Source organism: Malania oleifera, chromosome 2, assembly GCF_029873635.1.
Source record: "Malania oleifera isolate guangnan ecotype guangnan chromosome 2, ASM2987363v1, whole genome shotgun sequence".
Taxonomy (NCBI): Eukaryota; Viridiplantae; Streptophyta; class Magnoliopsida; order Santalales; family Ximeniaceae; genus Malania; species Malania oleifera.
Window position 1 is genome coordinate 115249649 of NC_080418.1, and position 27210 is coordinate 115276858.

Sequence of the window (27210 nt, forward strand, 5' to 3'; positions counted from 1 at the left end):
CGGGTTAGCAGCCTTAAGTGTACCCATCGAGAGAACTAGTGATTGGGCTACAAGCGTGGGGTGTGGTTTATTGAATTGGCCCTTGAATTATTTATGGGTTCCTCTGAAGGGAATCCTAGAGTGGCAGATTACTAGATTCTGGTAGTGGAAAGGATGACCAAGAGATTAGATGGTTGGAAGGGGGCCTTTCTCTATTTGGGAGTAGAATTACACTTATTCAAGCCTGTCTTTCTAGCATTTTGCTATATTTCTTGACTAATTTTAAGATTCCAGTCGGGATCGTCAGCAAGCTTGAGCGAATGAGAGATTTCTTGTGCTCTAGTGTGGGGAGATGCAAGGATCATTTAGTGAATTGGGCAGAGGTTTGTAGGTCTAAAAAGGAGGGGTGTTTGTTCTTGGTAATTTGGTGCCTAAAAAGTTATGGTGCTGCCCCTTAGAAGATAATTCCCTATGGCATAGAGTTGTACAAAGCAAGTTTGGATTGGATGAGAATGAGCGGGATACCAATGCTAGTTTGAGGTGGTTTGTGGGGAATAGTCTGTGGAAATCTATTTCCAAGATTTATTCTCTTTTCATCCCTCACGCTAAACTTGAAGTGGGATGGGGTTCTTGGATTCACTTTTGGAAAGACCAATGGCTTGGGAATGTTTCTTTCCCTACTTCTTTTCCTCATCATTTGAGATTTTACTCCGAGCCAAATAGAGTTATTTCCCTTTTTGTTAACAATGTGAGTACCTCTTTGTTCTTTGGGAATCTCACCTCAAGAGATCTCTACAAAATGGAGGGAGATGGTGGAATTGTCTTCCTTGTTGTCCTTTGCTATACAGTGGAAACTTATCCTTGGGAAGGGATGTTTGTTCTTGGTCTCTAGATCAATCGGTGGTGTCTACATCTAAATCATTCTATGAATTCTTTACCAACTCCAATCCTCCTTTTCCTCTCTATCCTATTATTTGGAAGGTCAAAGTTTTGGTTGGTTGTGCTTAACAAAATTAACATCAATAACTTGTGGATTATAACACCTTTGAAGGCTCACACTTCAAATGTTTGCGTACCCTATTATAGGAATTCGAGACAACATCCACCTCTTTTTGCATTGTGATTTTGCATAGAGGATATGGTACAAAATCTTTGGGATTATGGAAGAAAGGTGGATTTGCCCCTTTTCAGTGGAAGATTTGTTAGCCATCTCATTCGTTGGCTTTGGGAGGAGGAAGGATAGGGCAACTCTATGGAAGAGTGACAAATTCGTAGTCTTATGGGGTATTATCACTAGACCATACCACACAGATATTTTTTTGGGAAGAAGTTAGACAGGTCACTGGTGTGGGAAAAAAGATTCAGTATAAGGTATGTCGAGTTCATAATTTTTAGGGAACTTATTTCAGGATTTAAATAAGGATTGGAGGAAGTGGCCAATTTGATTTTTGATGTTTTGTTTTTTTGTGGCTTGACCCATATTTTCTTTCAGAGATATCTTATTCTCCCTTATAAATTCTTTCCTTATTAATGAAATTTCTTTTGCTATCAAAAATTTCTTTTCATCAACAACCCTCGTTGCTTCCATTTGTCAACAACAAAGGAGGTTTTCTTCTTGCTCAACCAAGACAGGAGACCCCATTTGACCCTGCCTTCCCTTTCGCTTGAGCAGTCCTCTTCTTGTCCTTTTGCCATAAGCCCTAGTTCAAATCCCCTCCCCATATTTCTCCTGGCCAAACCTTCTTCCTCGTCTTTTCTCCGTAACCTTAACTTTGTTGTCGATCATCTCACACTAGGTCTTCTTCTTTAATTGTTTCCTCAATCTTTCTCTCTGCTTTTTGGTGCTTGCAAGCCTATCCTTTGTGTTAAACTCAAGTTTGCAAACTTCGTTTTTTCGTAACCGCAAGCTCCTCCAGTTCGAAGTTGGCCTCTACTTGTCGTTTGAGGCCTCTTTCTGTCATGGACCTCATACTCTCTCAAAAGCTTGGCTTTGATTTTTCACTTACTGCCTCGATGAGATGTTGAGGGATGGGAAGCGTACTATGGTGGTCGAAAGGAAGTCCTTCAAAATCGTCATTGAAGGGGAGAAGTTTTGATTTCCTGAGAATTATGGAATGCTGCAAGGGAAGAAGGATCTCCATCTTCCTAGATACACAATAATTTAGATGGTTCCTTGAATCTTGGGAGGAATTCTAGGCTTTGAAAAAAGACCATACCCCAAGCAAATTCTTGGTCTCATCAAATAAGGAACAAGGATAAAACCTTCACTTTGTAGTTGAACTCAAACAAGTTTGGGAACTACCTTGTCCCAATGGAGTCCAAAAGTAGCAGTTGGAGAATCCTTGCAATTTCATAGGAGTAAGAATCCAAGGGATGGATGAGGATCTCCTCCTCGGCATCCAAGATGGGCTGTCATCTTTCTACTTCCACAAAGAAAAGTTCAACATCTTCGATTGTTCAACAAGTGGAGATGAAGCCTAAGGCCTCCCTAGTGGATATGAACCCATTCCTCAACAAAACAGCTCCCTTGTGCCCTTTCCCTCATTGTGGTAAGCCTTTGAGTCTATTGGTGAGAGGTGGCTTGACACCCAACTTAGGTGGTGGGGAAGATGAGCAATCTCATGCAATCCATCGCGAGTGTTGTAGGGGAGAAGAGCAATGCTGCAGACGGCTCTTTTGATTTCCCTAAGCAGGATAAAGGCAGGACCAAAACCTTTGTCTCATTTGAGGATGCTGGTATGGGCCTTAACTTAGGCCTTGGAGCTACAAATACGAGGATTTTTTTCAGCCTTGCAATCTTACTTTACTACTCAAAGTCCAAACCCAACTCTTTTTCTCCCTTTAAGCTACATGTCGATCCTTCTAAAGTTGCCAAAAAGTTAGTCCACTTTGGGAAGGCTGTCCCCTTTCAGGATCTCCCCTCACGGTCAATTGCAACTCAAGAGCAGGCTGTTCTAGAGTAGGAACCCTAAATCCCAAAATGATGCTGAAAGACTAGCCCTTGTTCTAGCCCCTAGCACTGCTATGACATTGTGTCAACCCCAACTTTGAGAATTCAATTGATAGACCAAATTTCGATACTTTCAAGTGACAGCACTCATTTAAAAAATAAGGCATCTGTTTGGGTTCTTTGGAAGTTGAAATCGGAAAGCAAAACCATAGCCATGTCCTTCAAAGAGTTTGAGGACAAATCCTTACAATTATTCGAGGATACTGAAAGAAAGAGAAGAGAGGAGAATCGGGAGATGGGAAGTAATCACAAAAAATCACTAGGCAATACCATAATTGGAAACCAATGAGGAACTAAAGTTCTTGGAATGCATAGTGAACTATGGAAAAATGAGAGGATGCTCAAAAATGGCAAAGGCACGTAGCAGCAAGAGCCCTTGCATTAAGTCATGCTAAGGAAAATCATTACCTAGAAGAGGGATCTTAATGACAAATCCAAGAGGAGTCTAATTAAGTCCTTTCTCAAAGATTAGAGAGGGCTGCAGTGTGCTTGCAAGAAACTATGGTGGATCAGTGGAACGGCTCTTGATCAATGACCTTTGGGGCTGAGATGTTTGTGATTGGATATCCCTTGGAGTAGTAGGCAACTCAGAGGACATTCTTGTCCTTTTGAATCCTAGTAATGTTATGGAATTGTTGGACCACTGCATCAACTCCTTCTCAATCTCCAGTTTGTTCAAAAGCACGAATGATAACTTTCAATGGATTTTCACAGGGGCTTACGGCTTAGGTGAAGAACCCTCTAAAACTTTGTTTTGGAATAAGCTCTTTGAGATTAGGAGTAGATGGGAGGCTCCTTGGATCATTGTAGGTGATTTTAATATGATTGTTTATCTGCATGAAAGAAGTGGAGGCAGCCTTGAGACCAGTAACATAAGAGAATTCCTTGACCTTATCAGCATGATTGCCCTTATCAATCTCCCTCACATTGGTGGCAACTTCACTTGGTCCAACTCCAAGAAGGAGCCTTCCTTTTTATGGATCAACAGGTTCCTAATTTTAGTTGAGTTGGAACTTCACTTCCTAGGCCCATCTCAAATCACTTCCCCATCACCCTTGACATTGGGGGAGTTAAATGGGGGTCAACCTCCTTTCGCTTCGAGAATATGTGGTTAAAGCATGATGGTGTCAGTGAGTAAGTGAAAAATTGATGGTTCCCTATTTCGGTCATGAAGAAGGCTAGTTTTGTGCTTGTCTCAAAGTTAAAAGGAATAAAAGAAACGCTAAAGGTATTGAACAAAAACACCTTTGTGAATGTCCAAGCAAAGAAGAATGTTATCCTTAATGGCATCAAAGAACTTGATGAGCAAAAGATAATCTAGGGTCTTGATGATGAACAAAGAGCCAAAAGAGCTATGCTTAAAAAGGAATTGAACGAGGTTATTAATCTTGAAGAAATATCTTGGGGGCATAAATTCAGAGCTTTATGGCTCAAGGAAGGCAATTGTGATACAAAATTTTTTCATTGGACAAGAAACTCTCATCATAGAAGTAACACCTTATCCAACATTGAAATTGGGGTAATCACCTTAACTAGGGAAAAGGATTTTAGGAAAGGTATTTGTGATTTTTATAAAGACCTTTTCACTGAACCTGAGATTGGAGACCTATAGTGGATGGCATCAATTTCAAATCTCTCAGCTCATTCACTATAGGGTGGCTTGAGAGACCCTTTGATGAAACAAAAGTCCTCCAAGCTATTAAAAATTGCAAAGGATATAAAGCTCCTGGACCAGATGGTTTCTCCTTGGCTTTCTTTCAGGTTGACTAGAGCCTTTTCAAGCATGAAATGTTAAATGTGTTTGAGGGGTTTCATAGATTACGAAATTTTGTTAGTTGCACCAATACCACCTTTGTCACTCTTGTTCTAAAGAAAGTTGGAGCTGTCAACATCAAGGATTTCCGCCCTATTCATTTGGTGGGAAGCATTTATAAAATCATTGCCAAAGTCTTAGCCGAGAGGTTCAAAAAAACAATACCGGAAGTCATTAGTCAGTAGCACATGCTTTTGTGGCTGGAAGACAGATTTGGATGCTGCCCTTATTGCTAATGAAGGAGTGTATGCCTATACAAAGGAGGTAAAAAGGGGAATGGTATGCAAACTAGGTATGGAGAAAGCATTTGATCATGGAATTTCTATCTTTATCTCCTTAGGAAAATGGGCTTTAGGGATCTCTAGTGTAGTTGGATTGCTCAATGCATCAAAACCCCAAGCTTATCAGTGCTCATAATTGGCTGCCCTTATGATTTCTTTTGCTCCTCAAGAGGCTTGATACAAGGAGATCCCTTGTCCAGCTTTATGTTTATTTTGGTTATGGAGGTGCTTAGCCTCATGCTGATGAAAGCTACTAAAGGGAGGTCTTTAGAGGTCTCAAGGTGCACAGAATTGGAAGGCTTACAAAAGTTTCTCATCTCCCTTTCGCAAATGACTATCACTTTTTGTGAAGATGGCCCCCTTCAAATCCTCAACCTCCTATGCATTTTGTGAGGGTTTGAGGTTGTCTCAAGCCTAAAAGTGAAACTTGGTAAACATGAACTTATACCAATTAGAGAGAACACTGACAAGGGTGAGGGTTCTGGGTTACAAGATGGGATCCTTTCCCATTAATTACCTTTGTCTCCCCCTCGAAGCCAAATTTAAAGACAAAGAGACCCTATTATTGAGAAGTTTGAAAGGAGATTGGCAAGATGGAAAAAAAATTTCTTATCAAAAGGAGGCAAACTCACCCTCACCAAGAGCACTTTGACAAATATTCATGTTTATTTCATGCCTCTCCTTCCCTTACCGGCCTTACCCGATAGGAAATTGGAAGGAATTCAAAGAAAATTTCTTTGTGGAAGCTTATGGAAAGAGTATAAATATCACCTTGTTAGATGAGTTGTTCGAGAGGTTTGGGGTTGAAATTTCAATAAAGCCCACCACGGGAAGTTGTTATAGAGGTTCATGAAGGAGAAAACCACATTTGGTGGGGTATTATTGTTTCTAAATATGCGCTTGAGCGTAATGGATGGACAACACACAATAGAAGGGGACCCTATGGAATGGGAGTTTGGAAATTCACCAAGAAAGGATGGATGGTTTTTTCCAATTTGTGACATTTCACGTGGGAAATGGGGACAATGTTTACTTGTGGCATGATGTGTGGCATAAGACGGTAATTCTCAGAGTTGTCTTTCCTTCCATCTACAGCATGACTTGTAATAAAATGCTCTTATCAGTCATCATCTCCAACCAAATTTAAAGAAAAAGAGACCCTATTATTGAGAAGTTTGAAAGGAGATTGGCAAGATGGAAAAGAAATTTCTTATCAAAAGGAGACCGACTTGCGCTCATCAAGAGCACTTTGACGAATATTCATGTTTATTTCATGTCCCTCCTTGCCTTATAGACCTCAGGCGCTAGGAGATTGGAGGGAATTTAGAGAAGATTTCTTTGTGGAAGCTTATGGAAGGAGTTTAAATATCACCTTGTTAGATGAGTTGTTCGAGAGGTTTGGGGTTAAAATTTCAATAAGCCCTCCACAGGAAGTTGTTATAGAGGTTCATGAAGGAGAAAACCAAATTTCGTGGGGAATTTGAGAATAATGGTTGGACAACACACAAGAGAAGAGGACCTTATGGAGTGGGAGTTTGGAAATTCATTGGGAAAGGATGGATGGTTTTTTTTCCAATTTGTGACATTTCAAGTGGAAAATGGGGACAATGTTTACTTATGTGGCATGATGTGTGGCATAAGACAGTAATCTTAGAGTTGTCTTTCCTTCCATCTACAGGTTGGCTTGTAACAAAAATGCCCTTATCACTGATCATGGAATTTTTTGGAATATTCCTTTTACTATGTGGATTGGAAACTTCATGCACTCTCTAACTTTTACAAAATTCTCTATAAATTTCGTTACCAAAACATCCCCAATGAACCAAAATGGGCCTTGGGCAAAATGGTGTTTTCACTGTTAAATCTTTCTACAAGCTCTCATCGATGGAACAAATTGCAACAACTCCCCTTGGATTCACATTTGAAGGGCAGAAGCCCCTTCAAAGGTTGCCTCAGTCACAAATAGGTGTTTTCTTTGTATGGCTGATGCAGAATAAGTCAACCAAGTTCTTCTCCACTGCCCCTGGACAACGAACTTGTGGAATTTGGTTCTATCCTAGACTGGACAGCAATGAGTTATGGAAATTTCAGTTGAAGTGGAGATTTGGGCTACGAAATGCATCAGAGATGCCAAGGAGAAGCGAAAGGCTTTGAACCTCATCCTTCTCGCCATTTTTGGTGTGCTTGGAAAGAAAGAAGTAAGAGAGCCTTCAAAGAATCCACTTCATATTTGCAAAGACCAGCGGATTGCTGCTGTCTCCAGATGGCTTAATGGGCAAATTGTTAATGATCATAATGTAATCCTGGATGTTTGTGACATTCTATAGAGTGGTTGATGTTTTGCAATATGGGTTGGCATTCCCTTGATGCCTATCTAATATTAATTTATCTTTACTGATCAAATATATATATATATATACACAAAATTGTTCCTTCCCATCCAAATACCCTACAACACAGCAAACAAACAACATCTCCAGAGCAGATTTTCCTTTGCTCTTTCCAAAACCCAAAATATAATAGCCAATATATCCTCCATGGACGCAAGACAAACCCAACTCCTCCCCAATAAAATTAAAAGCTTGTTCCAAATCCTCCAAGAGAAAGAACAATGCACCCAAAAAAAAAAAACAGAGAGGAAAACTCCTACCATCAACACAAAGAACACACATATCTAGAGGTAATTGCCTTAGAAGGCCTCCTACTCTGCAATAGATTGCTAGTGTTTATTAAGAAAAATCAACCAAATAAAAGCCTTAATTTTAGGGGGAACTTTCGCCTTTCAAATTATACAAAAGAAAGAAAAAGGAAATGTTCTCTCACGTCAAGAACTCACAGAAAGAATTGTAAGAGAATTCCCCCAAAGACTCCAGCACCCACTCCCTCACATCCTCCATATTAGAAAGATAACAACCCTCCAACAAACTCAACAAAGATGCAAGCTCCTCCACCTCTTTATCATTCAAAGATCTACGAAATGAAAATCCCACAAAAAATTCTCCCATTGTAAAGCAAAAAAGAAGAAACAGCCCCATTATGTAAAGATGGCAATAGAAACAAGAAAACAACATGAAAAGAGCCGAATCCTCCCCCAAGGGCCTACACAGAAACGAATGGGCATCCTATTACCCACCCTGAATTTGGTATAAAGGATAATATGTGAATAAAGTTGAGATATAATCTCTAAGGACTCTCAAAAGAAGGTCTACACCCTACATTAGTATCCCAACCATTTTCTTGAATGCCAAATTCACTTTTAATTACTTCATGACAAAGTAAGTTCTCCTCTAAAGGAAGCCTCCATTACCATGTACCCAAGAAGGCAATGTATTAAGACATCAACTTCTCAAGACCCAAAACTCCTTCGTTTTTGGACCTACACACCACCTCCATCCAGCCAAATGATCTTTCTTCTCCCCAAACCAGAATCAAAGAGAGCTTTCATGATTCTCTCAAATAGTCCAAGCCACCCCATCATGAACTTCTAAAATAGACTTAAATAAATAAAGAGGAATACTAGAAAAATATGACTTCAACCGAACACAAAAAAAAAAAAAGAGAACCCTTCCACCACCTCAATACCTCTCACAAACCCTCTATCAACCGCCCTATCTATCAATCAACTCAAACAATCTAGAACCAATACAAACAAAAACAAGGACAAAGCATCTCCTTGCCAACACCCCTTAAATCCACAAATCACAATTTAGGCTCCCCATTAATAATAATATAAAAGGAAGCATTAGACAAACAACCCCTATCCAAGTCCTCCACCTAAACCTAAAACTTTTCCTCTCCAAAAACTTTCCAACCGAAGATCATAAGCCTTTTGAAAATCCAACTTAAACACAGCTCCCTACCTTTATTCCTGCACACATCCTCACAACCTCAACAGCCACTAAAATAGCATCCACAATTTTCCAAACCCATACAAAAAGCACTCTAAGCTTAACAAATCAAACTTCCTACTAAACTTAGCCTATTCACTAGCACCTTTTCGATAACCTTATACACACCATAACCAGACTAATAGGCCAAAAATCAGCAATATAAATACATTTACTCATCTCAAGCACCATAGTAATGAAAGTAGAATTAATGCTCTTGCTCAAAACACCATTAAAGAAAAACTCTTTAACAATATTTCATTAAATCCACTCTGACCACATCTCAATAATCTAGGAAAAAAGCCATATTGAACCCATCTGGACATGGAACCTTATTCCTATCCATCCCAAACAGAACCAGCCTGGCCTCACTTTCTTCAAAAGCTCCCTCCAACCAAGATTTTTTATCCAAGGAAATGGGATTCTGCTTCAAGCCCTCAATCATTTCCTCCATCCTACTTCAAGAAAAGATTTTCAAAAAAAATTCAGTAAATTTGCTTGCTATCATACAAGGATTAGAAAACACCTCTCCCTCCCTCATCTCCAACACCCTAATAGAACTCCTTTCAGTGTACCATTAGCCAATCTACGAAAGAACTTAGAATTACATTACCCTCCCCAACCACTCGTATTTAGTCTCTTGCCTCCAACTCTCACTTCACTTAAAATAATCTTCTCTTAACTCATCCATTAAACCCAGCCTCCTGGCCACCTCATCCACCAAATGCATCCCTCCCTCCTCTTTCCTATCCAACAAATCCAACTCTCCTAAAATACTTATTTTCTTAATTCTATCGTCTCCAAAAAACCTCCACATTTCACCTAGTCAACATAACCTTAATCCTTTTGGGCTTTGTCATAAACCTATAACCCTCCCAGCCCATATCAACCTCCTCATTCCAGGAATCCCTCACCAAAGATAGGAAATACTTATGATCCAACAAAAATTAAAAGTTTCTGTAGAATCATTAGACATGAATAATATTTAGATGTATAAATCAGAAATCACAACTAAATAACATGACAAAAGCATCTAAAAATTAACTGAAAGTTCATGCAACAAAAAACTTTAAAAACAGAGTCAGAGATACCTTAGAGTATAACATTGTCCAAGCTTTAGCAGACAACCGCTTCATAGAGCCAACCTTAGATATGGAAGCTTTTCCATGCAAGCATTGAATAGATGTGTTGTCAACAGCCCTGCAAGTAAATTACAAAGTAAGCACCAATCTCAAATTTCTTTTTTTTTTTAGGCAGAAACAACAACCTCAAAACTTGTATTATGCCATCTGAAGTTCAACATATTCACTCATTAAAAAAGGCCAAAAGAAGGGGTCCCAGGCACAAGAAATGCACCAGTAAAAAAAAAAATTTATTGCTAGCAGTCAATTGCAGACTAAAAGAATGGAAACCAACTACATATATGATACATACATACATAACATACATGCGTGCGTACAAACATACATTTTATATATGTCTGTATAAATATATATCTAGCTTGGTCTACGTCTCCGGATGGGAAACTATCCATTCACAGCAGAATGTATGTTGCAAACTGGCTCATTTGAAAAATAATAATAAATAATAGCCAAGCATCAGGAAACAAGATTTGCACTACTAATGATACTATAGAACAAAGGAATCTCAAAGAACTCAAACATACGGTGCAATCATATTGTCCGCCCACTGTCGGAGCCAATCTGAGGAAATCCAAAAATACGGTTCCTCGAGTGATAGCACAGAAGCTTCAGAAAGAACAGATCTCACTTCCTGTCTTCGCTCTGTGATATGCTCCAACTCTTTTTCTTTCTTTAATTTGTATGTTTGACAGGCATTGAGATATGATGCATTCAATTCGTTCATCTCTTCAAAAACATGTGCAGGAAGAGAAATATCTTCACTTGATGAAACAGCACTACTTTCTATTTCCATGTCATTGGCACCATATGCAGTATGTGTTTTTTCACCACCAGTCTTCATGCGCCTACGATTGTACATCAGCATATATGCATCACTTGATGAAAATGTATCTGCATGATTAAGAATATTAGATTTCAAAGACTGTAGCTGATCAACATTTACTTGACTTTCATCCACAGCCTCATTCATCGGCTCACCATAAGACAAATCATTTCGACCAGATTTAGCAGCAGAATTCGAAGACCCTTCTCCAAGGGGGTGACAACCTAACTTCGACACATGCTCATCATCAAATTCCCACCACTGCCCTGTATTCTCATCCTTGATGTGTGCAATGTAGTGGCCACTGTTCACAGCGGTTCCCTTGTGAATCAGCACAGCAGACAAGTCAAATATTGATTCTGACTGAGAAGATTCAGACAGCCTTTGTCCCATATGCAGTTCACCGGGGAAGCAAAATGAAGAAGTGATTTTCTTTTTGGTTGTAGTCTGTAGAAGTAGAATCATAAAATTAATTCATTAATGTAAATTCTGAGCAGACAAAAGCATATTAATGAAAGAACTTCTGCACTAAAATACTAGATGGGTTAGTCCTCCAAAATCCCAACAAAGAAAAACATTAGAGTGGATCTAGAAGAGTGCCCTTGTGTCCAGGGTCAGATCTCATGCTGGTTTCCAGTGCCTACAATACCCCAGGCGTGTTGGGTTCATAAGTGGTGACTGATTTACATGTCAAACAAAGAGCTACACCATTATACCAGTCTCTAAATCATTAAAATCCTCCAAACAGCTAGTGGTGAGAAAACCCAGGCCGTAATTTTCTCTTTACCAACAATTTTGACAGAATAGAGAAGTTAACTCACCCTGAAATGGGTCCCCAAAAACCATCAGCAATGCTAACAAGCCCCTAAAGTTGCTACTAACTTATAAGCAATAATCAATGTTTTAACTTGGCAGTAGCTCATTATCATATTTATGCATGAACATTTGCTCTAAGAGTAGCTTTGAATTCTCCCGTCTATAATATAGAACCCTATCTTACATCACAAAAATAAAATAAAATAAAATAAAATAAAATAAAAAGGTAACAATTTGCATAGAGTATGCTTCATATGATTAAATAAAAAAAAATAAGAGAGAGAGAGAGGGAAGGATGGAGAGATTCATGTATTGGGACAGTAAAGGAAAGTTCTGGATTTATCTGGAATATTACTTGTATTGGGAATTATTATATCCACAAATGACTATTTTTATCATTTTAAATATTAATATATAGTCTAATTATATTTATATATATAAGTATAACAAAGGACATTCTATGGCCTCCAAAACCCCAATTCTAATTTCTTAAGATTTTGAATTTTAGAAAAATAAAATAAAATGAGTAGAATCAATCAATACTTTTTTTTGAACAATTAAATAAAATAAACAATATCTAATAAATTTATTATCATGCCCATAAAATTCAAAACACACATTTATTGCACTCATTCCCATACATTTTATACTCATTTTTATCATAATAACCCACACAATATATACATATGTACCTAGGTCAATCTAATTTGTATTCTCCATTCAAAATCACACGCCTTCTAGGGTACATGTTATTACTTTATAGCATTATTACAACTTATTTTGTAATAGTGTTGCTAGCACTCCCTACAACTTTACAAACATACATCCCAAATTCAACATGGTGCTCTTTTGGCCCCATTGAGTGATGATTGCGTGGAACCCAAACATGTTGGATTCACAATACAATGTAAAGTTTTCAAGAAGATTAGCATTTTCCTTTTAGCCATTTATTTAGATATTGTTAATCAAATTAAATGAGCAAATCGAATAATAAATCGTAAAAATATATATATATACATACATTAATAATTTATTTTTTATTATGTCTTAAATTATTTATTTTATAGTAATATGCAAATATAATAGTACTAAACAAATTTAACAGTCAAAAATTGCATCTCCTCATAGTTTTCAGATCAGCAAAAATAGAATGCATTAAAAGGGCGCCAAGAGGGTGCCACTCAATCACAAGCACGAGAGGAGAGGGAGCAAAAAACAAGAGAGAACAATTAACAGTGTGACAATATGTCCAAGAGATCAAAATTTGACGATTGATATAGAAATAGAAGGTCCTTCAGGAGCTCAACCATTTCTCTCTCTCCAACAAAATCCAAAATATGGTGAGAGGGATCAAGGGCTAGGCATTTTTCCCCTTCTCTATTAACAGAAATACCCCTCCAAGCCAAGATTCCCTTTCCACAGACCACAGATTCAGCAGTAACCCAGTGCGGCCTCAAGATAGCTGTGACCATATACGACAAAACTCTGGTCCAGGTGCAGAGCAGAAGGTGTTCAACAGTTTCAGCATCAACTTTACAGAGAAAACATCTATAACCAAAGTGAAACCCCTCCTCTGAAGGTTATTGATTGTACAATCTTCGCCAAAGTTGCCCCCCAAGCAAAAAAAGCTACTTTAGTTGGTAAAAGGGTTTTCCACATGGCTTTACAAGGGAAATCAGGCCTGGTCTCAGGGCGCTTGTTCAACTGCTTGTAGAAGGAGCTGACCGTGAAGTGAGAATTTTTATTGAACTCCCAAAGGAGCATATCCGAAATTATCATATTATGGACATTTCTATAGAGGCAGCCATAAAATCAGTGAAAGCATCACGCTCCCAACCATGCGCACTTCGAACAGAAGGGATGTTGCAGGCTGCCCAGTGCTGCCTCAAGATAGCTCTGACCATATACCACAAAACTCTGGTCCAGTGGCAGAGCAGAAGGTGTTCAACAGTTTCAGCATCAACTTTACATAGAAAACATCTATAACCAGAGTGAAACCCCTCCTCTGAAGGTTATTGATTGTAAAATCTTCCCCAAAGTTGCCCCCCAAGCAAAAAAAGCAACTTTGGTTGGTAAAAGGGTTTTCCAAATGGCTTTACAAGGGAAATCAGGCCTGGCCTCAGAGTGCTTGTTCAACTGCTTGTAGAAGGAGCTGACCGTGAAGTGAGAATTTTTATTGAGCTCCCAAAGGAGCATATCCGAAATTATCATATTATGGACATTTCTATAGAGGCGGCCATAAAATCAGTGAAAGCATCATGCTCCTAACCATGAGCACTTCGAACAGAAGGGATGTTGCAGGCAGCCCAGTTGGTGGAATGGTCCATATAAGTACTCACCAAAGCTTCTTTTGTTACAGTGAGGTTAACAATTGCAGGGAAATGAGAGCTCAAGGGCGATGGGCTCCACCAGCAGTCATGACAAAGAAGATATTGTTCCCAATTCCAACATGATAGTGGATGAGGGTGAACAAAAATCCTTCCACCCCTTCCTAATTGATTTCCAAACACTGACTCAATCAGACTGCCTAGGCTCATAGGAAGTCTACCCATTGTGATTGGGGCCATGCTTTAAAGCAATGTTGAAGGCACAGAGATTTGAGACCCACACCGCTTGTTGGGATTGGTTGCCACTTTCCAGTCAATCCCATCTAACTAATGAATTTAAAAACCTTCCCTATCTTTCCCCAAAAAAATCTTTTTTGAATGACTTCCCATCTTTTTGGGAACAGAACAACGAATGGGAAATATGGGCAGAGGTTGGAGAGGATGATTTTGATGAGCACGAGGCTACCCCAAATCTTTCAATAATAGGATCCCAAATCCCTTTTTCCTTAAACTTGGCACCAAGAGGGAGACCAAGGCAGTTCAAAGGAAATTTCCCCAGCTTACAACCCATGGACTAGCCAAGAGATTGCCATTATTCATACTTCCCATTGGAATGAGCTCAATAGACTTTCAAAACAGAAATTTCTTTGAAGTAAAGAAGTATGCCATACAGCCTTGGATTTTTACCTCCAAGTGATTTTTTTCCAAGCCAATGACCTCAGCAAGTTTTTCCTACGCAGATATCTTCAAGCCTTACACTCGGCATTGAGGCCATGACCAAGTTCCTCTTCATCCAGCTCCTTTAGACCATTCAAGATCACAGTCATTTTCAAGTGAATATTCTGAATAAATTCCTGCTCCACCATCTCAATTTTTCCTTCAGTCCCTTCAATTTTGAGGCAATAGAAAGTTTCCTTTCCCCTAAAATTGAAGAGTAGACCACTAATGTTTGACTTCATTGTAAAAACTACCAAGCTTGAGCCACATGTTTTCAAATTTATTTATTTTTTTCCATAAAAGAGGGCGGCACCTCCTTTCTTTATTAAAAATCCCTCACTTATGGCAAAGGAATAACGTGGTTCCAGCAAAACAAGCTACAAACAAATAAAAACGAAACGAAACGAAGACAAAACGACACATTAGACTCTTGAAGACAAATTTTGTCAAGTTGTATCATGCCTCTAACTAGACGGGGTAAAGAAGCAAACTCCAGATATCTCATAGTGATGCCTTCCTCTCCCTAACGTGCCAATAAGTCCACAGCCTTATTTCCTTCTATGAATTGGTGAGCAATGGTGAAATTAATCATGGAAAGAGCCTCAAGAAGCTCTTCCCAAAAATCCCACAAATACCATACCATGCATCTCCTAGAACGAACCCAATCCACCACTACATTAGAGTCACATTCAATCTCCACATTCATATAACCCATCTCTTCACACATCCGCACTCCCTCCGTCAAGGCCCTAAGTTCGGCTTTATTATTAGTGCCATAGCCAAAGAGGGAAGAATAAGCACCCAGGAAAGCCCCGCTGCAATCTCGAATCACACCACCCTCTCCACATGTCCCTGGGTTTCCACGGCAACTACCATCTACGTTCAACTTTACGAACCCAACCAGAGGGTTCCCCCCCCTAACAACACAAGGAGTCCGTGCCTTCGGAGTGATAATTGGAATATCAAAAGCACTTAGTACTTTGCTATCCTAAGTGGTAAGGGATCCGCTTGATCTCATATTCTCCGAAATCCTCCTAAGTCATACCTTGATTGCCAACCAAACTCCTTCAGCCGATTCCTTAGCACCTTCCATTTGGACTCTACATCGACACACCCAAAGTCTCCAAGTTATTAAACTCGGCAAGATACCAATGATTGCATCCCTCTGATTCGATCTCTTAGCATAAGTAAACCATTGTTGAACACAACAAATCCAAGAAACCGCAGTCGTACAAGGAACCCCCAAGACTGTAGCAACAAAATCCCAACACCTTCACAGCAATCTCGCTCGAGCAAAGCACATGATTCAAGGTTTCTGTTTGCCCCAGCTCGCAACGGTTACACCGAGAAGCAAAAGCAATTCCCAAGGATTGAACTTTCTCCTCCAACAAGAAGCTATCAAAATGAGCTTTCCAAGCACATATGCTGACCTTCTTAGGCAAGAGATTGGGCCACAACCAATCCATATCCCTTACATATGGCCCTTTGACTCTAATTAAATCCCAAGCACTTGACGATGTGAAGCTTCCTTTATCATTGAGTTTCCAAATTAGAATATCCTCACCTGGTCTCCCACAAGCAATATTTTGAATGACTTCTTCGGCTTTGTCATTACGAACCAACTCCACTAAGTGCTGCCTATGCCAAGCACCATCCACCCACACATCTTTAATATTAAGCAGTGGGTTTTGAATATTGTTAAATTGCAAACAAAGCGGGCCACTATCCAACCAATTATCAAACCAAAACGAACCCTTGCCATTCTTTACCTTCAGCTGCACGTCTCCGTCACCTAAGGTAAAACCCGCATGACTGATTTCCAAAACCGAGAACTCGAGTCATTAGAAACAACCATGGAGATATGTCCTTGTTTCACATATTTAGCACGAAAGAATTTTGTCCAAAGATTGTCTAAAGTCATGAGCCTCCAAGCAAATTTCATATGTAGAGATTTTTTAACTTCACAAAAATCACAAACACCTAATCCACCCTCACTAGTGGGCTTGCACAATTTAGACCACGAGCACCACTTCATTTTCGGCTTACCATTTATCTCACCCCAAAAGAAAGTTGAGAGGATAGAATTCATCTTCTTATGGACTGCCTTTGGAGTGTCTAATTTCACCAACAAATGAGTCACCATACAAGTGAGGACATGCTTTAAAAGAATTAGACGACCACCTTGCGAGAGCAACTTTAGCTTCCACCCTGCCACTTTACTTTTTATTTTTTGAACCAATGGCTCCAAGGATCTAATCGTAAAACGCCCAGAAACAAGCGAGACACCTAAGTGACCAAAAAAACACCCTCCACAAATCTCGTTAATCTTATCAGACTCCGCCTCCACCACATTGGGATTTTCTTTGAAAAGAAGATAGCTGATTTTTCTTTGCTAATCATTTGGCCAGACCACTGCTCATAGATACCCAAAACTTTAATAAGACGCCACATGGATCGTTTCTCCCCATTAAGAAAAATCAAAATGTCATTAGCATAGAGTAAATGCAAAATCAAAGGAGCCCCCAAAGGGTGAGAAAAACAGACAATACACCCCTCCTCAAAATTTTTCTGCAGCAATCGAGATAAAACCTCCTCCATGATAATAAATAGATAAGGCGATAATGGGTCTCCCTGCCTTAAACCTCTGGTAGGCTTGAAGAATCCTTTGTAAGAGCCATTCATCATAATGGAAAACTAAGGAGCCCAAATACATTCAGCCACCAACTTACACAAATTTGAAGAGAAACCAAATCCCTTTAACACCCGAAGCAAAAAATCCCAGTCGACCCGGTCATATGTCTTTGCCATATCAATTTTCACCATAATATTACCACCTACATTTTTTTTGTTCAAGGAGTGCACCATCTCCTGAGCAAGAGTAATATTTTCAAATATACTTCAGCCAAGAATAAACGCCCCTTGCGCTGGCGATATTATTCGGGCAAGTAAACCAATCATGCGTTGTACAATAATCTTAGAAAAATCTTGTAAGCAACAAAACAAAGGCTAATGGGGTGGAACTTATCAAAACATTTTGGATCCTGCACCTTCAGAATAAACACTATATACGAAGAAGAATAAAACCTTGGTAGATTAGTGCCATTAAAGAAATCCTTGGCAGCCTCTAATAAGTCTTCTTTAACCACATCCCAACAGGAAATATAAAAAGCTGAACCGAAACCATCAGGACTTGGGCTACTATTTCTAGGAATTGAAAAAAGTGCAGTTTTTACCTCTTCCTCTAAAGGATCTTGACAAAGAAGCTCATTTTCCTCTTCAGTAATAACCTTCTCTGGAATGGTAGATAAGTCGACCACTTCATGAGTTCTTGTTTCTGTTAAAAAACCCTAAAAGTAAGAAGTTGCTACTAGATGAAAGCTCTCTGGCAAGTTTAACACACTCCCATCGGCAAGATTCATGTTAGAAATCACAGAATTCTTCCTTCTTTGCTTTACCACCGCATGAAAAAATTTTGAATTTTGGTCCCCTTCTTTAAGTCAAGATTTTTTTGCTTGTTGCGCCAATCTAGTCTCCTCTCTTTGTTCCCATATTTCCAGTTCTAGCTTGGTGAGAAGAAATTCCGTTTCAATGCTCGGATCAGAATCACATAGCATTTGATTTTCTAGGACCTCCAAACGTTCCTCAAGCTCCTTAATATTCTAATCTACAAGCCCAAAAACCTGATTATTCCATGCTCTAAGAGTTATCTTTGTTTTTTTCAGTTTAACCGCAAGCTTCAAAAGACCATGTGCATATACCGGCTCAACCCACGCCTTCGTCACACAATCAATAAATGAATCATGTGAACACCACATATTTTGAAAACGAAACGGTGACGGGCCATACCTCATCTCCAATTTGTCAAAATTGATAACCATAGGACTATGATCTGCAAATTCCTCATTAGATACTCCAAATGAGCATTAGGGAAAGTATTAGAGAAACTCGTATTCATAACCGCTCTATCAAGCCTTGCCTAGCTACGAGAGCGACCTTCATGTCCATTACACCATGAGAACCTCCTCCCACAAAAAGACATTTCCAAGAGACCACAATTATTCAAGTAGGAATTGAACTCATCCATGGCTCCAATTGGTCATGGATTACCTCTAATCCTTTCCCCATCCTCTATATTTATGTTTAAATCCCCCACCACAATCCAAGGGTAATCCTCAGGTTGTAAATCCTCCAAAGCTTGCCACAACTCCCTGCGTTCATTCTGAGTACACTTCACATAAATGAAAGAAATAAAAAATTTCTTGTTATCTAGATGTAACCAACCAGAAATCATTTGATTATTCATACAAACCGTCTCAAAATTTAAGTCTTCTCTCCAAAATACCCACAACTTACCCCCCCCCCCACATCACCATTACTGCAGCAGTTAAGAAGCAGTAGCTGGTTAGCTAGCTGGGACATCCAGATATCCTCCAAGAACGGCTCAACAATAGCTACAATAGCAACTCAGTGACGTCTAACTAAATCTTTCAACCTCCTCCTTGATCTTCCCAAACCTCTTACATTCCACACTAGCATTGTGTCAATCATAGATTAAATTTTGAGGGACGCACACCTTGTCCTAGCTGGTCCTTCAATGTTGCCAAATAAACCTGTCAATCCGAATCAGAATCATAATGTTTGTTCTCACTCAACAGTTGTATAGATCTATCAATATCATGGTCTGATGCATAAGTAGGCGAAGATGTCCCATCTAACTTTCAGGGTTGAATGCACTCTAATTCTAAAACTTTAGATACTACCTCCACGTTCCCCTGTGCACCACCTTGCCCACCATGTTCTCATCCACTCCCATCATCTCCTCTTCCACACATGCACAAATCAAGGCTTGGTCCTCCTCTAAATCAACGTAATTCTCCTCATTCATCAAAGTAGTTGCCTCCACCTGTGTCTCATTGGTCCTTTTATCCTGTGCATCAAGAACAAAATTCTCGTGCCTTGATCCCGCTTCATCAACATTGCCATCCTCCTGTTATGTAACATTCTCTACGTTAACGGTACTGTCCTTCTTCACTTCACCTTCCTCCCGCACTTCAATTATCACCGACGACTTTTCCACACCCCTTGACTATTCTAGTTCCTTCACATGAGACTCCACAGCCTTTGGCTCTGCATTGATGGATCCTTCTGCTTCCTATTTCTCCTTTTCTCTCCACATTTTCTTTGGCACACGAGTAATTTCTTCATCCCTCCTGCCCTTATTTTCTCCAGCTCTACAAACTACCTCTGTATGTCCTTGACGGCAGCATTTGGAACAATAGAAACCATGCTTCTCATACTGTACCTCCTGCCAAATCACTTTATTATTTGAAACAACAATGGGGAATCCCTATACCGGTTCCTCTTGAAGGTCAATCTTTACACATATCCGTGCACCGGACGTTGTAGTCCTTTTCAATGTCGCATTATCAACTCCTAAAAATCAACCAAATCTTGATGCTAGGATTTGAAGACAATCTGGGCGATACATATGGATCGGTAAGCCGGGTAGGAATATCCATTGGGGTGCCAAAGGAGACTCCTTTTCTAGATCAAAGTCTTTCATCCAGTGAAACAACCAAAACGAACACCCATCTATTACTCTTCCTTCACGAGCCCATGCATGCACAAAGTCCCTCTCAGATCTCATTTGTACAAGAACAAGGTGACTGTCCATGAAACTAGCCATTGGAATTTTCAATAACCCCCAGGTTTTAACCACTATAATTCTAATGACATCTATTGAGGGCCTAAAGCGTGTAAATTTCAGTACCAAAGCAAACCTGAATTCCTCAACCGCCTTTGTCATCTCCATCTCTGTAAAAATGAAGCCCTTCTCTCCATTAATCCACAAGATAACTCCTTGGCATTTTGAACATAAGCACCACCGTGTTTGTCACCATCTGAGAATACGTCTTTTTGCTGGTATCTCCAAGTTCAAAGGTCCCCACCGGTGAGGGAGTCAACGGTGGAACGGGTGCCGCCATGGACGACCAGATTGGGCTGACGACGAAGAGGACCGAGTCTCTTCCAACTACGGCGACGAAGAGTGGCAGACGGCGACAGTGAGGGAAGTCAACGGTGGCAGGTGAGGGTTGACGACGAATATGAAGCCAAGCGAGGGAGGGGCATCCAGATTGGGATTGACGGCGGCTAGGGTTGATGGCAGCTAGGGTTAACGGCTAGGGCTGACGGCTTCCGCGAGGCTTCTACATTTGACGGCTCAGACGGGAGTTGCGAAGTAAAGGAGAGCCGGAGAGGCCAACACCGAGAGCAATAGGCTTTTGGTCTGTAGACCAAGAGCCGAGATCGAGACTGAGATGCTTCTACTTTCCTCGTCTCAGTGTCCTATTTCTCCCAATTGATGGCGGGACGACCAGACTGGGCTAACGGCGGAAAGGACCAAGGCGTCTCTTCCAACAATGACAACGGTGAGTGGCATACGGCGACGGTGAGGGAAGTCGACGGTAGCAGGTGAGGGTTGACGATGAAGATGAAGCCAAGCAAGGGAGGGGCGGCCAGATTGGGATTGACGGCTAGGGTTGACAACGGCTAGGGTTGACAACGGCTAGGGTTGACAGCGGCTAGGGTTGGCAGTGGCTAGGGTTAAGGGTTGACAACTATGTGAGGAAAATATATTTGAGCCACATGTTTTCAAATTGAAAAGGAGATCGCCCCCACATAACGCTCTTGTATCAAGGAGGATAGGGAAGTGATACAATATGGGTCTAAGGAGGAGATACTGATTAACCTTAGGGAAATGTTCTTACCAATCTATGGAGATTAAGAACCAACCAATCCTCAAAAAAAAAAAAAGGGGGGGGGGGGGGGGGGGTGGAATGCCCTGGGGTCGAACCAAGTGAAGGAGCCACCAATGAGTGGAAGATCAATGAGGGCATTCACTTTTGATGAAATCAAGGAACTATTGAATGCTAGTTTTCTCTGAGGTTCCCCCACTCCTTTCATGAGGGAATAAAACCATCTTGAAGCCTCCCCAAATAATCCAAGGAGCATCCCACTTTCCTTTTAACTTTCAGGAGTTCACTCAACAAGTGCTGTCTAGAGGGTCATAGAAACCAGTGAGAACCCACTAAAATTTATCCACAATGCTCCTGAATTGAACAGCACCAGAAGAAATTAATAGACTGTGTCCAGCATTTCCACGATTTCTTTCTTCAATAAATGAAAATGCGCATTTCCAGGAGCACCAAGTGAAATCCCTACCAGCCTTGTGCCACCAAAAGCTGTTGACCATAAACTGATTCACAGATTCAGCTTTAGTTTCCTGCAGGCCTTGAGAAAAGACTTAATAAAGCCCTTTTGATCTGTCATTAAGGCCCCTCACATTCCACAAAATCAATCTCATTGACATAGGGGGCAAAAGACTCATGGCTTCCAGCCTATACCAAGTCTGAAATCCCACCGGCCTAATCATAATTCACTGAAAAATCCAAGTGTTGAAGTTCCCTATTAGCCTCCTTCCTAATATTACTGCCCAGGGGTTTTTGAAGGTAAGCTTCCCTTCTTCTCTTCCTTTCAATTTCTTCAAAAAGGCTCATGGCCTTATCTTCGAAGCCTTCAAAGGAGACTCCGACAGTTTTACTTAATTTTCCAGAGAACCCAATCGGATACCTGCTCCTTGAAGCAACCATCACTAATGTCCATCCCTTTAAACACCTCAATCCTAGGGGAGGAGGGACTGTCTCATGTGTGTCTCCCACGCAGGTAATGGGGGCTGAAACTAGCACCAGACAATCTTCTTCCCACTGAAATTTCGCAAACTCCACATCCAGGCAATCCATTTTTCCTGAGACTTATCAGCCTGCATGAGAACTTCAGGGAGCTCCAGTCCAACACAAGTAGGGGGTCCCAAAGATGCATAGCTTATAGGCACAGCTTGGGCCTTCAGAAAATTTAAAGGGAAAGTGTTGAGTGGCTAAGAGGGGGATAGAGAAGGGATGCAAGGCCAGAAAGAAACATCTCAAAATTAATGCTGGCAGAGCCTAAGATTAAGCCAACACCAAGGTCTACAAAGCAAGAAAAAGTCTTGGGCATAAGGGGATCTGGAGCAGATAATTTTTAAAAATAAAATGGACTGAAGAAACCAGCTGTTCCTTGCTCTCCTGGCTAACGACACTTGCGAAGGAGCATATCCCCACTTGCCTTCTCCATCTCTCGTGAGTCTAGCTTCAGCAAAGCCTTCAGAGAAAATATCAAAAAGTAGCACCAGTGGGGTCAAGAACATTCAACAGAGAGGAGGTCCCCTTTTCTTGGGATTCAAACAGCAGCACTCCTTTCGATATAGAGACCTTGAATTTAAGATTCAAGCTAGGAATCACACAGCATCCTAAATATGCTGCAGCAGCTGCAGCCAACCTATCAAATCAAAGCCTTCAAGAAAGACCATATTCCTCCACTCACAAGTATTGATCTTCGTTAGGGCTAGAAATCTGCCAAACTTGCTCTCATTGAGTTGAAGAAACAGAGATCTGTCCTTGTTCCTTGTGCAATGAGGCCAAGAGACAGACGTGGGCCCTTCCTTTCTGCAAACCCAGTAATCTTCCCAAGTGGCGAGGAACCATACGATCTTGTTAACTCCAAGAAGATTGTAATCTTCCTAGCCTTGGAATTCCATGATTCTAAGGAGATCAACATACTCACCATTGAGGACCAGGTCAAAGGTCTTCCTTTCAGTTCACATATATCGCCACATGCACCCGCAGCGGGTTTTTTTTTGGGGGGGGGGGGGGGTGGGAAGGAGAGAGACACACACACATCAAAGGAAGCTACAAGGAGAATTTTTATGTGGCAACCGAAATAATGAACATAATTGTAATTTCTGAAAAGAAGCTATTGTCTTAACCAGTGATTAGAAGGCCTCTTTAATAGAAAGACAGTACTGACTGAGTGACCTACTTGACTTGAAAAATATTTTAGTGGAGAGGATATTGTAAAAGACAGTGAATAAAAGAAATGGAGATAACGCTCTGGACCTAGACGGATTTGCTATGACCATATTCTTAAATTTCCACAAAATTTCCGTTGAAATTTCTGATTTTTGTCACCCTTGAAATTGAAATGGCATTTGATTTCCATTTTACATAATTTCCATTGAAATTTCAACAAATCATTCAAAATTTATTGAAATTTCGAAATTTTAGCAAAACTTGTCATATTTTAACTATAAAACAAAATTTCCTCAGGATTTAAATGAGAGATTTAGGAGTGAAGTGAAATTTCTCTCTCAATTTATTTTATTTTTTTATTGAAACAAAAGACTAATACAAGGGATTTTAAAATTATATAAAAAAATAAACTTACAACAAAATTTTTTTATCCACATTCATGTCTGAATTATCATTATTTATATAATAAATAATATTTAAATGACTTAGGAATTTCATTTGTATTAACTGAATATATTTAATGCACATTATCTTATACACAAATTATATTACAACTTTTCCACCTCATACACAACATAGATGCATTTACCTTGTAATATTTTAGTTCTAAACAACAACAACAACAACAACAACAACAACAGCAAGAACAAGCCTTCAGTCCAACTAGGTGGGGTCGGCTAAACGAATCCTTTTCCGCCAATTCACCCGATCAAAAGCGTTTTCCTTTATTCGATTAAAGGCTATTAATCCTTCTTCACTACCTCATTCCAAGTTATTTTTGGCCTACCCCTACTCCTTTTCATGCCAAAAACAATAACTCACTCCTAAAACTTATGCTATTACGCCTATCAAACATATCTAAAGTTTCGTAAAAGAATTCCATGATTTACTACTGATATCCATTATTTTTTCAAATCAAAATCAAATTTGACTTAAAAATAAAAATTTCCATCGAAATTTTCGTACTTTTGGAGCTTTCAAAATTTGAGTCGAAATCAAAATTTAAGACCTTTCTATGACTTCTTGGGAAAGAATAAAAAAGAGGTGAAGACAATTTGGAACAGGTTTCTGAAGTGGAGTAATATACAAGTTTGTAGGCAATTAAAAGACCGCTTTTGTGGTTGAAGTTCCTAAGAAGAATGGTGCAATCATAATCAAAGATTTCCAACTACTAACTTGGAGGTGAAGACAATTTGGAACAGGTTTCTGAAGTGGAGTAATACACAAGTTTGTAGGCAATTAAAAGACAGCTTTTGTGGTTGAAGTTCCTAAGAAGAATGCTGCAATCAATATCAAAGATTTCCAACTACTAACTTGTTAGTGGTGCAGCTGGTGCTTATAAACTGGTTTCCAAAGCATTATCTTCAAAATTATAAATGTGCTAGAAAAGGTTATAGCCCTATCGAAATACTTTCATTGAAAGGAAACAAACCCTTAATCCTGCCTAAATGTTCACAAGGCTGAGGATTCAAATGAAAAAATGGAAAATGGTGATTTGCAAAAGCTTGATATGGAGAAGACTTTTGTCAATGTTTCCTCAGATTTTTTTATCCATGTCTTGGAAAGAATGGCTTTGGCTTTAGTCCTTTGCAGCATATATGGATAAGAAGGATATATCCTCCCTTGGGTTCTTGACAGGAGTCCTAGATGATTTTAGAATTCTTCTAGAGATTTTAGAAATGTCTCCTGTTATAACCCATGTTATTATTTTGGTCATAGAAGCACTTAGCAAGATGCCCGTAAAGAAAGTTTTAAAAAAATTATTGGCCACTCTCAGGCTGTAAGCTGTTTCTGCCCAGAGTGGATTTGGGTTTCCCTCAAAGTCAGATTCAAAAAGAGGAGTATATGTAATCTCATTCTCTCTCTCTCTCTCTCTCTCTCTCTCTCTCTCTCTCTCTCTCCGGGGTCTAACCTCAGGTCTCCTTAATGTCTCCTTCCCCATTTCATGATCAGAAGATAGAGATGGGTGGTTTATGGGGCTACAGTTGGTCTGGTACAAAATAAGTGTTCCGAAAGGCACAATAAGAAGGTAGGATGAATTATCTAAAAGCATCAAATTAAAGGTGGGAGGTGATTTGCCTTTAAAGGGTGAGGTTTTGGCATGATCTTTGGTGCAGTGAGAGATCTCTAAAGATAGAACACCTAAAGCTCTTCAGAATTGCAGGAAATAATGATGCTTTGGTGGCAGTCTGCATAAGCAAATCGAGCATATCGCAACTCAAGATTTATCATAGCACTTCTAAACTGGGAGATAAGAGAAGGCAGGCAGGTTTTGTGAAGTTATTCAGGAAATGTGGGCATCAAGGTTTCTAAATGGCAGTAGAGGATGGGATAAGATGATGCACATCTTTAAGAAGTAAAGAAGAAGGAGAAAGTAGCAGATGCTACACAATGGGGAGTAGGTGCAACAGCCATGAATTTTTTTTCAAGCATGCACAACTTTGTCAGTATTAGCAAATTTGCATATTTTAAGCCCATCAACCTTCCTAATAAAAATTTTTTAATGAATTTTGGAACCTTTTGCTCAACCTACTACATTTAGAAAGGATAATAAGTTTTATATTTGTTTTTAGAATGCTATGGACAGGAAAATCATATTACCTTTTCAATTTCATTACTTTACGTGGAAATACGATCCCTGATTTTCAGGGATACCGCTGCAGCAATTCTGATCTTATTATTAGTTGACTACGTTAATTTAGGAATAAAGAGATTCTGGAAAATTCCTGATATCTTATTAGTTTGTTTCCTATTTTGTAGTTTCCTATATTTGGCTAGTTTCCTGATTTTGTGGTAATTAGTATCTTGTTACCGAATATAGTGAAAGGAATTTTTCTTCCTTCCATTATGTACAGGCTGTACATTTATCATTAAGAAATAAGAGAATTATTTTCTTCTCTAAAATCAACATGGTATCAGGGCCACCTCTAAACCGTAGATAAATGACAAAATACGGGATGACAATGGCCCAGCAAAGTCAATCCTTCTCTGAAGTCACCTCCCATCCTGAAACCTCAGCCACAGGCAGCAATGGGGTATCAAATGGCAATCTTCTACCCATTACAGGGCACAAACTCAATGGACAGAATTATCTTCAGTGGTCACAATCAGTAATGATGTTCATTTGCGGAAAGGGAAGGGACAACTACCTCACCGGAGTAGTAGCACCACCAAGCAAAGAAGATCCAAAGTACAGAACATGGAAGTCAAAGAACAACATGGTGTTGTCCTCGCTTATCAACTCAATGACAAACAAAATAGGAGAAAATTTCCTATTATATGTGATCACAAAGGACATCTAGGACATGGCCAAAGAAACGTATTCTAGCTTTGATAACTCATCCGAACTGTTCGTTGTTAAAAGAAATCTTCACAATCTACGCAAAGGAGATCTCACGGTCACTCAATACTTCAACAATCTCACTTGGAAGCAATTAGACATGTTTGAAAAATATGATTGGAACTGCCCAGAAGATGGAATCAAATATCGTAAAATCATTGAAAAGAAAAGA

The 27210-nt window shown here is 39.7% G+C and overlaps 1 protein-coding gene across 4 annotated transcripts in view; it reads right to left on the reverse strand.

The window, feature by feature from the left end:
• LOC131149221 (ubiquitin carboxyl-terminal hydrolase 26) overlaps positions 1–27210 on the reverse strand; it is a 106493-nt gene that overhangs the window by 43191 nt on the left and 36092 nt on the right. For 2 of the 4 annotated variants that reach the window (XM_058099474.1, XM_058099475.1), the window contains 3 exons: positions 11091–11382; positions 10637–11003; positions 10062–10170 (listed from right to left, as the gene is read on the reverse strand). In XM_058099474.1, the coding sequence (XP_057955457.1) occupies positions 10062–10170; positions 10637–11003; positions 11091–11382 (768 nt within the window). Of the gene's footprint in view, positions 1–10061; positions 10171–10636; positions 11383–27210 lie in introns of all 4 variants that reach the window. The other 2 variants (XM_058099473.1, XM_058099472.1) reach the window with 1 other exon arrangement.